This window comes from Miscanthus floridulus, unplaced genomic scaffold, assembly GCF_019320115.1.
Source record: "Miscanthus floridulus cultivar M001 unplaced genomic scaffold, ASM1932011v1 os_2219_2, whole genome shotgun sequence".
Taxonomy (NCBI): domain Eukaryota; kingdom Viridiplantae; phylum Streptophyta; class Magnoliopsida; order Poales; family Poaceae; genus Miscanthus; species Miscanthus floridulus.
In genome coordinates, this window is record NW_027098169.1 from 73,704 (window position 1) to 89,585 (window position 15,882).

The window sequence follows — 15,882 nt, forward strand, 5'->3', positions numbered from 1 at the left end:
TGAGTGACAACACCACAGCGGACGCTCCCAAGAACACGCTGCCCTGTCATCCCTCACTACCACAGCCGCCGAGCCAAGCCAACTGCACACCCCCTTTGAGAGAGCTACGCCAATGCATAGTTATTCGAACCGGACCGGACCGGCGGTCCGACCGTTAAAAGACCGAAACCAAAGCCTTGGCCGGTTCGATCCAGCTTAGAAGACCGGTAAGCAATCGGACCGGTATAAAATTGGTGAACCGACAGTTTTTTCACAGAAATCGGTATAAAACCGGACAATGAACTGATTAAAAACCGAGCGGTCTAGAGCAGTGCATGGGATTGGCAATGTGGAAGGGGGAGCGGAGAGAAAATGATGGAAAACTAACACTCGTCTCCTAGGTCAGAGAGCAAGATCTCCACCACTAAGCCACGACTTCGGTTGTGTTTGAGTAGAGTTGCTCATTATATTTGAACCGGATTAAACCGGCGGCTCAACCGGTTGGACCAATCAAACCGTGAACCGACGTCTCAAGTGGTTCGATGTCCCGTTCCTAATAACTATGCGCCAACTTTGTTTACTGGGCATTTTCTTTTCCCTTTCCGGGCCATTTCTTTCATTTCGTTGGTCCATGCAAGGCTTCATTAGTTTCCATTTTTGTACCGGGCTTTTAGCTCGTTTTCTATTGGCCTCCTTCATATTTTCTCTGTTCTTTAATTTATTTTCCCTTTCCTTTCTTCCTATCGCCCATTTTATGATTTATTTATTTATTTATAGGAGTATTCTCTATCTTTTATTATTTCTATTTTCCCTATTTGTTCTTCTATTTTCTTTATTAGTTCTATTTATTCATGTTTATTTTTTTTGTTTCTAATAATACAAACCATTTGTCTTGTGAAGTTGGAATATATAATTCGTCTATTTAAATTTGTATCCCTTTTTTCATGAACATGAAATGATTTTTTTTCTCTTGGACTTGGAATAATTCTCTTTGAACTTCCTTGAACATGAAACAATTTTCTTAAGAAACTTTAACATTTCCCCTGTACCTAAGAACATTTTTGTTCTAAACCTAGAACAATTTTCTGCCGCACCAAGAACAGTTCTCCTTATCAATGAGAAGACTATGTTATGCCTAGAGGACTACAAAATTGGTCTTCTAGAAAAAAAAACCTACTCCCTACATTTCAAAGTATATGTCGTTTTAATTTTTAAGCCAGGTACCTAGACACAGTATATATTTAGATGCATAGTAAAACCTATGTTTCTAGAAATGCAAAAACAACCTACCGTATAATTTAGTAATAGAAGAACTAAGAGACTACATTTTTTTCCCAGTTCAAAAGCTTTCTTTTCTTTTTTTTATAATGATGAAAAAGATAGTCCCAGTCTGCTTACTTGTCTCGCGGAACGAACAAGGCGGGGGTCCAAAAAAAGGCTGCTGCAATACAGAGACTCGATCGGAGACTTGTGACGAGGGTCGTCTTCCTTCCTCTGATCAGACGCGGTCTCCAGCCAGGCCCATCACCAGCAGTACGCATATTTTTGGACGTCTAAAATCCGGTAGCCTACGGCTTGTTTATTTCCCCCTAAAAACTTTGCACCTGTCACGTCAAATGTTTAACATATGCACGTAGTATTAAATATAAACTAAAAAATAACTAATTACATAGTTTACGACTAATTTGCGATACGAATCTTTTACGTCTAATTAATTCATGATTTGACAATATGGTGCTACAGTACACATGTGCCAATAATGGATTAATTAGACTTAATAAATTCGTCTCGCGGTTTACCGATAAATTCTGTAAATTCCTTTTTATTAGTATTCAAACACTCCATACGACGTCGTGACGTCCAAAACTTTTCACGGTGAACTTAAACGAGGCCTTAGCTACGCAAGGGGACGTGGCGTGACATGAGCATCCTATTTTGCAAGCCGGGCCCCACACGCTGTCATCTTGTGATGATCCACACACAAACAAACATAAATGCGTGGAATACGACACTCCATCGGCCATCGGCGACTTGGGTGGTCCATCGGCGACTTGGGTGGTCCATCGGCCATCGGCCATCACACATACAAGTAGCGCCCGTGCTGCAGCTGCTTAGCTTCTCGTCTGTCTGGAGCTTCTCCATCTGCGTTTGCATTTTCGATCCTGTGGTGTCCCTCGACTCGACTCGTGAAGGTCAGTGCTAACTGCTAATCCTCGATCGCTAGTTATTTTTCGATTTCTATTTTTACAAGACAAGTTTGCTCGGCTCGATCAATATTTAGTAGTAACTTAACTGGTTTCTGCTGCTGTGGATCCTGGATTGCGTGCCTACTACTATTACTATTAAGCCATGATCCAGATCTAGTAGTAATAGGCCATCCAACTATCCAGACAAATTTGGTTACATAATATGAGCTTTGTTACATTGCTCGGAAGGAACCACCAGTTGATCCTCCGGTAAGAAAATTTAACAGCCGTTGATTAGATTAAAAACTCCCCAGTAAGACTAAAGGGTAGTTTAGTATTTTTTTTTCTCTTCCTCCTAACATACAGCTACCGACGAACAGGAATCCGATCCGGTAGTCGCGCAGCTGCTCCACCAGCTTCGACCGGGTTCGTCGCCCCTGTATCGTATCGTTTTCATGGACTTTGGTTTTTGGCTTTCATAATCATTAGCTAAGCAGGCTGCCCCCTGTACTACAAGAAGGACAAATTTCGTGAAACATAATATCCTTTTAGATGTTTAACTGAAACAATAGTCCAGACCCTGTCCAAACATGGCCTGGCAGGCTGCGTTCAAGTATTGGGATAACAAGGTATGGGATGCGTCCATTTAAGTCCTCTCCGATGGAAGGATCTTATATCTATGTTTATTAGTTGAGGGGGTCTATTTTCCCCTTTTTTTTCTTTTCAACAAGCAATGGTAGGAACTCTACCTTTCAATTAATTAAGATAGGTATTAAAATGAGGTGTTGGGGTCTATTTCCCTTTGGGATGTGATGATCTTATGTCTATATTAGGCCATGTTTAGTTGGCCCGAACCGGCGCCGCCGAAAACATTGCTAATACTGTAGCATACTGTAGCATTTCATTTGTATTTGGTAATAATTGTCCAATCGTTGACTAATTAGGCTTAAAACGTTCGTCTCGCAAAGTACAACCAAACTGTGCAATTAGTTTTTGATTTCGTCAACATTTAGTACTCCATGCATGTACCGCAAGTTTGATGTAACGAGAAATCCTCTTTTTGCATAGTGCCAAAGTTTGGATTTTGGGTGAACTAAACATGGCCTTAGTCGAAGGGATGTGCAAACATCCCTCTTACTGGGATGGAGAGTGAGAGGACAGATAGATCATTGCCTGGATGTCAGCCTTTGGTTGGCTTCTTCCGCCATGTTCGCTTGGCTGATAAGCCATGGCTGAAAGTACTGTTGGCTGATTTGTTGTGAGAGAAAACTATTGTTCATTGGTTGGAAAAGTACGGATTATAAGCCAAGCAAATAGGGTGTTTCTCGTTCGTTGGCACAGAGCAGCGTACCAGCTTATGGCCGCAACGCACGCTCGACTCAGCATAATTAACCGAAATTGAGAAACCGCATCAAAAAAACCTGAACTGAAATAAACCAAAAGAACCGGAACAAAAAAAATCGGTTCCTTATTCAGTTCCAGATTGCGAGGAACCGAACTAACCAAGGAAATTTTTGTTCCTACTCTCAGATAGCTGAATTAACCAAAGAACCAGAATAGATGAATTATACTTCACTTATTTGTATTTTGTAAGACTATGTTTGATTTATGTGTGGTGTCTCATATTGAATTGCTATGTATTTGTGCTACTATATTGTTGAGAAGAACACACAAATTAATATAAGTAATTTTTATTAATTAGAGGTATTAAACAATAACTAATGCTTAACCCAAGTTTGAGGATATGGGTTGATGGACTTGTGAGACAGATCCAATAGAGCACACCTTGCTATAAGGTTGCACATACACATAAATGTACACTTTGCTTTAATCACGCTAACTAGTGATTATAATCTGCATGCCAGGACATGCATCGATTCTAGCAGTAGCAGTTGCAAAGATAGATATTAATCGCAAATCTTCTCAGCTAGCAACTACCTGCATGAGCTGCCGCTATGGAAGGAATCGACCACCAAGCCGCCATGGAAATATTAAAGGGTGCCATGGGATGCCTGCTCCACAAGCTGGGCAAGTTCCTGAAGCAAGAGCACAATCTTCAGACAAGTACTACTACAAAGGAAGACTTAGAGTCTCTTGAGAGACAGCTGAGGAGAATGCACGCTGCTGCCTTATGCAATATGCCATGGCCGCAGCAGGACCAGCCTGACCCACAGGATGATAAGCATTGTGCCTATGAACCGAGGGAGCTGTCATATGACATAGAGGATATCATCGACAACTTACTGCTACGCTTCGACAAGGGCTTGGAGCCAATCAGCAACCGTGACAGCTTCAGGGAGACGTTGGAAGACATCAAGCTCAGAGTAAAAAATCTGGCTGCCTCTCATGCTGGCGATTTTGTTGCTACAACTAGCACTGTTGGCCCATGCCTTGATGATGTGTACCGAGGAGCGAGACGACTCATTGGCACCCACAAGCTACGAGCTATGCTCATATCTAGGATGTCTTCATCTCATAGATTGAAGAAAGTTTCTATTTGGGGCGCTGGAGGGATGGGCAAGACCACTCTTGCAAAAGCAGTCTATGAAAATATTAAAGGCGACTTCCATTGCAGCAGTTTTGTTTCTATTGGCCTACAACCTGACATGAAGAAAGCCTTGTGGGACATTCTCATAGATATTGACAAGGAAAGGTATATGGTTCTTAGCATGACCAGAACGAATGAAAGACAGCTAATCGACGAACTCCGACATTTCCTTAGAAACAAGAGGTATGGATAGCCAGTCAAATGCCTTTCGTGCCCATTTTTTTTTTGACAGTTGGTCGTTCAAAGTACCCATATTATTTGAGTTTTTTTAGTTTGCGTATATAAGTGCACATAATTAGAAGTATCCTAGCTAAATGCTGATCATTTTGTTTTGTCATGAGTCAAGATTTTCTAAAGTTGACCATTTTTTTTTTGTAAAATGCACTACCATCTACACATCAAATTATTTTAGAAAGTGCATCATGAAGCATGTCTTCTTTTGGGTCTATACTTGATTTGCCATGTTTTGTCACAGTTTCCCACACTTCTGATGGCCTTTGTTTGGTTCCTTACTGCAATTTTGGCTGCTGCAGTTGAACAGATTTTGACCTCAGATGTCAAATACTCAAGTCGTCTTGCTAAAGTTTGCCTCGCTTATGACACAAGCTGACCCTTAATCCAACTTCTAGAAAAAAATAAAGTACTATTACTATTATAATTATCAAGAGTGCACTTAACAGCTACTATTTCCATTCTCAAATAGACGCCATTTTAGTCATTTGATTTTGTTCTAAAATAGATCTGATTCTAGGAGTTCAAGGTGGTGTATTCGTGATGTGGCCATATTACAAACCGTTTGAAAGTGGAACTTTAAATAAGGCTACTCCCAATGAGTAATATCAAGCCTGTTAAATTAGTGCCACATAGGATATAATTTTTGTTGTTGATATGCCACATAATTATAAGGAATATGCACAAAATCTAATGTCTTAAGTCCACTCATGGAGACATTGCAACAATTAATGGTTTTAAGAGCTCCTAAGAAACATCAACATGATAGCAATGCATTGAAGATGTTGTCTATATAGGTACATGACGTGACAGACTAGGAGGTGCCATATGAAACTCCTAATGCGTTGGAAACAGTGTAGACAAGTTTCATCCCTATGAAACTCATTTCATCACACAAAACTTTCATCATCTCTCTTCATTTATACTATGTCATGTCAGCTTATTTAATGCTCATAAAACTCTCATAAAACCCACTGAGACTGGTCACTGGCGTAAGCAAATATGACGACATGACACTAGTGTTTTTCTTCTTTCCTTTGGTTATTGCTCCAATGTGTAATCGGTCTCTATTTTATCTATTTTTAGAGCCTCTTTAGTGGTGTCTTGTTAGTCATTTCTCCTCCTCCGGATCTAGGGCAGGATAGTCAAGCTAGTGCTGGCTTGTCATATTCACACCTCTCCCCTCCCTTATTTAATAAAACTTATGGCAAAATTTTGTTGTCCTTTAAAAAAAAGGGGTAGGCAATCCCAAGGAGAAGATAATAGAGCCATCTAGATCTTCAGGTGCACCACCATCACCACCATCATCTCTGTAACTTGGTTAGGCATATTCCTATTGTGTAGTCGTTGAGGATAAAGGATATATGGTACCACATAACTCGATGTAGGGTGTTATTCACTTGGTCCAAGACCAGCATAAATTTTGGTGTCTCTTTGTTCTTGCAACATGATCTACCCGTATCACCAAGGTAGCCCATATGCTATATTAACAAATTCTCAACAAGTGCCATTTTGAATTGCTAGTGAGATGCATGGCTATCATGCTTATGTTTTTCCACAGAAGTCTAGATAGTTTTACTAATTCGTGGCTCTTGCTTTGTCATGTGAATAGGTTCTTAATTGTTATTGATGATATACGGGACATATCATCATGGGAAGTAATTAAATGTGCTTTGGTGGATAGTGGTTGTGGAAGTAGAATAATCACAACTTCTCGTAGACTCGATACCGCAGAAACGATTGGTGAAGTTTTTGAGGTAATGCCACTTTCTGTTGATGGCTCCAAGGAACTATTCTATGCCACATTATTTGGCCATAAAGGCACAATTACTTTTGATCCACTGGACGAGCAGTTCACCGAATATATTCTACAGAAATGTGGTGGTATACCATTAGCTATAATTACAATAGCTAGTTTGTTGGCCGGTAAACCGCAAAAGGAATGGACTAAGTTATACAACTCTATTGGATTTGGCCACGAAGATTATATAGCTATTGAGAACACAAGAAAGATAATCCAATTTAGTTATTATGACCTACCAAGCCATCTAAAGACCTGCTTATTGTACTTAAGCATATTTCCTGAAGATCATGTGATTGAGAAAGACATGTTGGTGTGGAGATGGGTAGCTGAAGGTTTTGTGCATGAAGAACAAGGGGAATCATTATTTCAAGTCGGAGAGAGGTACTTGCATGAACTTATCAGTAGAAGCATGATCGAGCCAGTAGAAAATGAGGACACAAACATGCGTGATTGCCGTGTTCACAACATGGTGCTTGATTTGATTCGCTCCATGGGAAAACAAGAAAACTTTGTCACTGTATTGGAAAGGTATGATCATGATCAACATCTACCTTATCAAAGTTATGCTCGTATAATATCCGTCCAAAATGGAGTCCTGGAGAAGCATGATCTAACTAGAACGTGCAAACCAAAAGTGAGGTCACTTAATGTCACCTGGAGCCGTATTAGCAGTATGATATTACTACTCCCAAGTTTTCAGGTTTTACGTGTCCTTTCTTTAGAAGGTTGTGAGATACTAACTACAGACGACAGTTCTGATGGTCTGAAGAATCTTGCGGGGTTACTTCACTTGAGATACCTTGGACTTTGTGGGAGGAATATTTGTAATCTGCCAATGGAAATTGGTGATTTAACATATTTACAGACACTAGTCTTGACGGATACCTACATAACAGCACTGCCACACAGTGTTACCATGCTAAGACAACTGAAGTGCTTGCGGTGTTTTGGGTTAATGTTATGAACGACGTATAGGAATAAGAAGTAAAGAATCAAGCCACAGAGGAGACACACGATTTAACGTGGAAAACCCCTCCGATGTGAAGGGGAAAAACCACGGGCACCAGCCAGCAACAATCTCACTATCTCAAGAGTTTTGGGTTACACGCCTATGGCGGCTTACAAGAGAATCAAGTCTCCACAAAACCCTAGCAAGGGTGTATATACCGTACCGTACCGCGGGGGGCTCCGCCCCCCGCACCCCCCGAGCACAGGGGCGAGACCTAATGGGCCAGCTTCAGACTCCGCTACGCTCCGGCCCAAGCCTCCGGCGACGGGCCTCCGCTTCGCTCCGTCAGAAGCATGGCCTATATCTTGGAGTGAATTTGGAACAACTCCAACAAACTCCACCTTGAGACAAATTCATCTTGTATCATAAATCAACCCTTCATCCTGAACATAACAAAGATAGAAAACCACTGGTGCCAACAATAGTCTCTTGGACTATCCAATTAAACCAACTAAGCTTGAGCATAGCTCAAACTTAGCAACAGGAATAGGCTTTGTCATCATATCAGCAGGATTATCATGAGTACTAATCTTGCATACCTTCAGCTTACCTTCTTCAATCACATCACGCACAAAATGATACTTGATATCTATGTGCTTAGTTCTCTCATGGAACATCTGATCTTTAGTGAGGTAAATTGCACTTTGACTGTCACAGTGCAAACTTATGCAAGATTCAACTCCACAAAGCTCAGTGTACAAACCTTTCAGCCAAATTAATTCTTTGCACGCTTCACAAATAGCCATATATTCTGCTTCAGTAGTAGACAACGCAACAACTGACTGTAAAGTAGCCCTCCAACTCACAGCACAACTGTCAACAGTAAACACATAACCTGTAAGTGATCTTCGCCTGTCCAGATCAGCAGCATAATCAGAATCCACATAGCCAATAAGACCCTTATCAGTTCTTCCAAACTTTAAACAGGAATCTGCTGTGCCTCTGAGGTACCTGAAAATCCACTGAACTGCCCTCCAATGTTCTTTGCCAGGATTAGACATATATCTACTAACAAGACTCATAGCATATGACAAATCTGGACGAGAGCAAACCATGGCATACATCAAAGACCCAACAGCACTAGAATAAGGAATCCTTGACATGTATTCAATCTCTGCATCTGTACTAGGACACTGAGCAGCTGACAACTTAAAGTGAGGTGCAATAGGGGTACTAACAGCCTTAGCATTTTGCATGTTGAAACGCTGAAGAACTTTCTTGATATAATTTTGTTGACTAAGAAATAGCAAACCAGATTTTCTGTCTCTACTAATTTCCATACCAAGAATTTTCTTAGCACTACCAAGGTCTTTCATATCAAACTCACTACTCAATAGCTTCTTTAACTTAGTGATTTCAATCTTACTCTTGGCAGCAATCAGCATATCATCAACATATAACAGCAAATATATAGGTGATCCATTAACATGCTTGATGTAAACACAGCTATCATACTTAGATCTTTTAAAACTGTGTGCTAACATAAATGAATCAAACCTCTTGTTCCACTGACGAGGGGACTGTTTCAAACCATACAAGGATCTCTTCAACTTGCACACATATTTTTCCTTGCCAGGCACTATGAACCCTTCTGGTTGGTCCATGTATATGTCCTCCTCAAGCTCTCCATGCAAAAACGCAGTCTTCACATCTAACTGCTCAAGCTCAAGATCATGTGAAGCAACAATACTAAGGAAAGTACGAATTGAACTGTGTTTTACCACTGGAGAGAACACATCATTGTAGTCAACACCCGGAATTTGACTGTAGCCTTTAGCAACTAACCTTGCCTTATACTTTGGAGGCTCGCTTGGAGATAAACCCTCCTTTCTCTTGAAGATCCATTTGCAGCTGATGGTCTTCTTATTCTTAGGCAAAGGTACAATCTCCCATGTACTGTTCTTCTCAAGAGACTGCATCTCCTCATGCATAGCTGAAATCCAATTCTCAGTATCACCACAATGAATAGCTTCTTTATAGGTTGCTGGCTCATGAACATTCTCCACCTGTTCAGCACAACTCAAAGCATAGTAAGACAAATTACACTCTTCAATAAGACGTTTAGGAGGTGCAATTGTCCTTTTTGACTTGCGTTGAGCAATAGGTAAATCCTCCTCTAACTGCAAAATAGGAGTTTGCTGAACATCATCATGAGCATCATCCTCAGCAACATCATTATCATGGTCACTATGCTCATCAATAGGCTCCACCTGCACACCTGTATCATCATCAACATGCTCCACCTGCATGCGCATACGCTGCAGCTCTTTTTCTGGAACATGATCTGAGGGCAAACTGTCAGTAAACATCACAGATTCATTGAAAACAACACTCCTGCTCATAAAAGTCTTTCCTGTTTCAGGATTCCATAATTTATAGCCTTTGACTCCCGAACTATAACCAAGGAAAAGACACTTAACAGCTCTAGGCTCTAATTTTCCATTATCAACATGAGCATAAGCAGTGCATCCAAAAACTTTCAACTGTGAATAATCAGCAGGCGTACCAGACCATACCTCAATGGGAGTTCTTTTATTTAGTGGAATAGAAGGCGACCTGTTTATCAAGTAACAGGCAGTATTAGCAGCTTCAGCCCAAAAATGCTTGCTCATCTTGGCATTAGACAGCATGCAACGGGCCTTAGATATGATGGTTCTGTTCATGCGTTCGGCCACACCATTCTGTTGTGGAGTATGGGGTATGGTGTGATGCCTAACAATGCCTTCCGATCTGCAATAATCATTAAATTCACGCGAACAAAATTCTCCACCATTATCAGTACGAAGCAATTTTACCTTCCTTTCAGTTTGCCTTTCTATCATTACTTTCCAGTCCTTAAAAGCAGCAAAAGTATCATCTTTCTGTTTCAGAAAATAAGGCCAAACCCTTCTAGAGTAATCATCAATAATTGTAAGCATGTAACGAGCACCACCAAGTGAGGACTTACGGGAAGGACCCCATAAATCAGCATGAACATAATCAAGAGTACCTTTAGTGGTGTGAACAGAAGTGTTGAAATGTACCCTTTTATGCTTCCCGAAAATACAATGCTCACAAAACTTTATTTTACTCGAAGTGCAGCCATCCAGCAGGTTTCTCTTCATCAATTCTGCCATACCATGGTGACTCATATGTCCCAAACGCATATGCCAAAGGTTAGTTTTACTAGGTTCATCATTAGTAACAGCAGCAACAGCGGAATCAGAACCAGGTAAGGTACACCCTCTAAGGACATATAACTTTGCAGAATTAAGATCACCTTTCAAGCAAACAAGAGAACCTTTTGATACCTTCAGAACGCCATCTGAACCGGAATATTTGTAACCTTCTGCATCAAGCGTGCTCAATGAGATAAGATTTCTGGACATCCCTGGTATATACCTGACGTTTTTCAGCGTGCGTGTCATGCCATCATCAGTCTTGATCTGAACTGATCCAATCCCCACAATGTCACACGGGTTATCATCTCCCATCCGCACAACATCCCCTTTCTGCACAGGCTTATATGAGCTAAACCAATTTCTGTTAGTGCAAATATGAAATGAACATGCGGAATCGAGAATCCATTCATCATGACCAGCAACACAACCAGCAAATACTACCAGACAATCTCCAGAATCATCATCAGACGCAGCAGCAGCAACAGAGACCTTACCAGCCGACTTTTGTTTCCTCTTCTCCTTATTCTGTACTTTTCTGCAATCCTCAACATTATGATTTGTCAGCTTGCAATAAACACAGAACTTTTTATTACCATGCGGCTTGGACTTTGAACGGCCTCTCCTTTCGTAGTTCTTTCTACCATCATTGCCATCATTTGAGGATCTATTTTCAGTTCTGCCTCTCACATGCAAAGCATCGCCCTTGGAGGACGACGTCTCATCATTCTGCACCATGCCTCTCATCTTCTCCCTAGACTGGAGAGCCTCATAAACTTCCTTTAGGGTTAGTTCATCACGGCTCAAAAGTATGGTGTCACGAAAATTTGCATACGAATTTGGCAAAGAACATAGCAGTAAAAGACCTAAGTCCTCATCATCATACTTCACCTCCATCGACACTAGGTCGGCGACGATCTTCTTGAATTCAGCGATGTGGCTCATCACTGAATCCTCCTCCTTCATCTTCAGGGTGAACAGCTTCATCTTCATCTGCATCTTACTGGTTAGATCCTTGGACATACAGATCGATTTCAGTTTCAGCCATAGTTCTGCAGCAGTTTTCTCTTTCAGACACTCCTGCAAAATATCATTATGAAGATGCAACTGAATTAGGGCGAGCGCCTTCTGATCCTTGCGGATCTCTTCTGGAGTCCACTCGGCCTTCCTCTTTCCGAAACTATCCAGCGCCTCATCATAGTCATGAGTCTGCGCCAGAATCCCCCGCATCTTGACTTGCCATAGCGAGAACCGTGTGTCGTAGTTCAGCAGCGGAAGATCAAACTTCATCGACGTCGTCATGAACCCTAACAGCAACCAAAGCTCTGGTACCACTTGTTATGAACGACGTATAGGAATAAGAAGTAAAGAATCAAGCCACAGAGGAGACACACGATTTAACGTGGAAAACCCCTCCGATGTGAAGGGGAAAAACCACGGGCACCAGCCAGCAACAATCTCACTATCTCAAGAGTTTTGGGTTACACGCCTATGGCGGCTTACAAGAGAATCAAGTCTCCACAAAACCCTAGCAAGGGTGTATATACCGTACCGTACCGCGGGGGGCTCCGCCCCCCGCACCCCCCGAGCACAGGGGCGAGACCTAATGGGCCAGCTTCAGACTCCGCTACGCTCCGGCCCAAGCCTCCGGCGACGGGCCTCCGCTTCGCTCCGTCAGAAGCATGGCCTATATCTTGGAGTGAATTTGGAACAACTCCAACAGTTAATACTAGAATTGCCAGAAGGGATGGGGAACCTAACATCATTGGAAGAGCTGCGGTTGGGGACACTTGACAGTAATTCCTTAAACTTCGCTAAAGATCTGAGCAAGATGACAGATCTAAGGTTGCTCAGTATTATTAACACAGAAAGCTTCTATGGCAAATGGATGGAAGCCTTAGTGGAGTCTCTAAGCAAATTGCAGAAAATCCAAGAACTAGAGGTTTTCTGCGATGGACCGTGCAGTGATGATCCCTGCAGCGAAGTCATTGCTCCTTTTGCATTCCCCAAACTGCAATACCTCAGGACAAAAACCTGGCTGATGTTTCAACCAGGTGCTATGCCTTGCCTTAAATCTGTTGAGCTCCATGTCCATGTGCGCGCCCTCAAGGATGCCAACTTTGATTTGGACGACTTGTCTAAATTGAGTTACCTCCGTTTGCTTGAGAAAGCCCATGTTCAAATTGACTGCTGGGGAGGCAAGACGGAGGATGTAGAGGAGGCAGAGGCGGCACTGAAACGCATAGTCCACAGCCATCCCAACCGTCCCACACTTATTCTTGAAAGATTTGGTCGGTGTGCAGACGACAAGGTACTAGTGCCATATTTTTTTTCCCAAACTACTAGTCCCCCCTCAGGTCACAAAAACTTCTTGTTTAGGACAAAATTTGCTCAAATATTAAAAAAAATGCAAACATTATATAGTTTGAAAATGTGCAAGTCATATGTATTGATTTGTGTTCAAAATACTTACACAACCTCTTATATTTGAAGGATTTCAAGAAGATATCCCAGAAGAAAATAGTGGTTAAAGATACATATCGAAAATCGTGCAAAGTCAAATGTGTAAGTATTTTTGACTGGAGGTAGCAATATTCTATCCTTCTCATTATTCCACATGAATGATAAGTTGTCATTCCTTGCAGATAGGTTTCCTTGACCTTGGGTACATTGACAAGTTACACCATTTTCGAGTGGCACCAGAAGTCATGCCATTAGAATTATTAAGTAAAATTACAGAGGATTTCTCCAATAAGCGAAAGCTTGGTAGCGGGACATTTGGAACAGTATACAAGGCAAACATTTTTTCCCCATATCTATGTCCAACTACAATTCTACAACATAGAAGTATTGTTTAATCTATAAACAAACCGTTTTAACTATTATTGGAACTGCTAGGACAACTTCATGGACAGATTGCAAATACAGTTGCATTTTCTATCAATTCTAATGACCATTAATAGTGAAATGGATATTTCTATAATACAACTCATAATCATAAGGGATGTTCATTAGGGTGTGCAAAATAATGGCAAAGCGATTGCCGTGAAATTGCTTCATTTAATGCCACAACGACTTGACTACGAAGAGGAAGAATTCAGGAAGGAGTTCGAGAACCTTAGGAGACTCAACCATCCTAATATTGTAGAGCTACTTGGCTACTGCTATGAAACAAAGCGTGAATTTGTCGAGTACGAAGGGAAGTTTGTTATTGCTGATGAAATCTATAGAGCTCTCTGCTTTGAGTTTATGCACAATGGAAGTCTGCAAGAACACCTTGATGGTAAGATAAAGGTCCTATACCTTGGCAACGTTGCTTAGTATTATATTTACTCTATCTCCCTGTGTTTGCTTCTATAGATGAATTCCATGGACTGGACTGGCAGACACGCTACAAAATTATTAAGGGGACTTGCGAGGGTCTGAAATACCTTCATGAGGGACTGGAAAGTCCTATGTACCATTTAGATCTAAAACCTGGAAATATATTACTCGACAAGAATATGGTGCCAAAAATTGCCGATTTTGGTTTATCGAAGCTTGTCTGCGACAACGAGACTCATCCCACATCAAGCCTTTTAGGAACAATGTAATTTAATGCCTCTCTGAACTTAATTTTCAAAATCAACTAAATCTTGTTCTTTTAAACACTTCTGCATCTACATTTCTGATGTCATGCAGAAGATACTGTCCTCCCGAATATATTGAGCATGGGTATGTCTCCGATAAGTTTGACATATTCAGCTTGGGTGTTGTAATGATAGAGTTAATTGCCGGGTCTGAAGGCTACAGCAAGGCATATGAAACGCCTTCCCAAGAATTTATTGATCATGTAAGATAACTCCCTTATATGAAGATCCCTGAAAGTATATATAAGCTTTGAGCAATATTTTGTTATGCCTAACACATTTGACACAAAATGATACACTTAATTACTTTGTGGATCGATCTCCTAGGTACAAGAAAACTGGAGAAAAAGGCTACAGGCAACTCCGAGCTGTACATCACCGATATATGAATGCCGTCAGGTGCAAAGATGCATTGAAATAGCTTTAGATTGTGTCAGTGCTGACCGAAAGCTAAGGCCTAATGTTGGGGATATCACAAGCTGGCTGAACGAAATAGAAAATAATGCTGAGAAATTGGCCATGACTTTTACCCCACAAAACGAGACATGAGTGTTATGGCATCTACACAAGGTGAGACATCATCGACACAAATGTCCCCGTGTTTTCTTTTCAACTAGGATTAACGTTGATGAATTTTATTTGGCAATAACATTATCCAGACATTCCATGGAGGCTAAACAAAGAAAATTAAATCAAGGGCTCACGGAAGTCAGTTCTTGTTTGAAACAAATTAAATAGTTGTTATTTTCGTTCTCATGAAAAGGACCAATCGTGAAGGCCTTTTGTTGGGTACACTCATCATAATATGTATCTGATGATTTTCAGGGGAAACTCGCTGACATGAGAAATCCACTTGTCACAAACTACTGCAGAAGGAGGACGTGTGTGTGCATCCTACATAGCTGGAAACCTCCGCAAGACATGCAGGCAGGAATAGACGACGATGGTTTAGTGATAGGGCTGCATTTTAATTTACTTTTAATCCTGCGATGATTGACTTCTAAGTCCTTGTGTGTAATAAGAAACCGCTCATGCACCCCACACTACGGGTCCCCTAGGCTAAACATAATTTTCTTCTGTTCTAGTATTTAAATAATGTATAACAGATATATGAACCAAAAATGTCTATCTATCATCACAATTCTATTTGAGTGAAAAATGCTATGCTGTGTGCAGGGTGTGAGGGCAACCGCCTAGGATTGATATTCGCACTTGGAGACGTGTTGCCAGTCATCCATGTAGCTTAAAAGCTTTAACCTCTTTTCCTCTCAATGAAACACGTGCATGACTGGCACGTTCGTTAAAAAAAATCAATTGCACCATTGTGTTTGTTAAAGT

General features: G+C 41.1%; 1 protein-coding gene across 1 annotated transcript; it reads left to right on the forward strand.

The window, feature by feature from the left end:
* Positions 1 to 2,032: 2,032 nt before the first annotated feature.
* LOC136534726 (putative disease resistance RPP13-like protein 3) lies at positions 2,033 to 15,690 on the forward strand. The gene is made up of 12 exons (XM_066527111.1): positions 2,033 to 2,171; positions 4,031 to 4,896; positions 6,557 to 7,699; position 7,841; positions 12,639 to 13,226; positions 13,409 to 13,480; positions 13,561 to 13,710; positions 13,931 to 14,198; positions 14,276 to 14,504; positions 14,597 to 14,747; positions 14,872 to 15,114; positions 15,370 to 15,690. The coding sequence occupies exons 2-11, from the start codon at positions 4,121 to 4,123 to the stop codon at positions 15,091 to 15,093; spliced, it is 3,600 nt and encodes a 1,199-aa protein (XP_066383208.1). The 5' UTR covers positions 2,033 to 2,171; positions 4,031 to 4,120; the 3' UTR covers positions 15,094 to 15,114; positions 15,370 to 15,690.
* The last annotated feature ends 192 nt before the right edge of the window (positions 15,691 to 15,882 follow it).

Excerpts from the sequence above, each read along its gene's own strand:
- LOC136534726 (XM_066527111.1), top strand. The coding sequence starts at position 4,121 with ATGGAAGGAATCGACCACCAAGCCGCCATGGAAATATTAAAGGGTGCC. Across the intron at positions 13,481-13,560 it reads AATCGTGCAAAGTCAAATGT|ATAGGTTTCCTTGACCTTGG; the intron begins GTAAGTATTTTT and ends CATTCCTTGCAG. Across the intron at positions 14,199-14,275 it reads TCTGCAAGAACACCTTGATG|ATGAATTCCATGGACTGGAC; the intron begins GTAAGATAAAGG and ends TTGCTTCTATAG.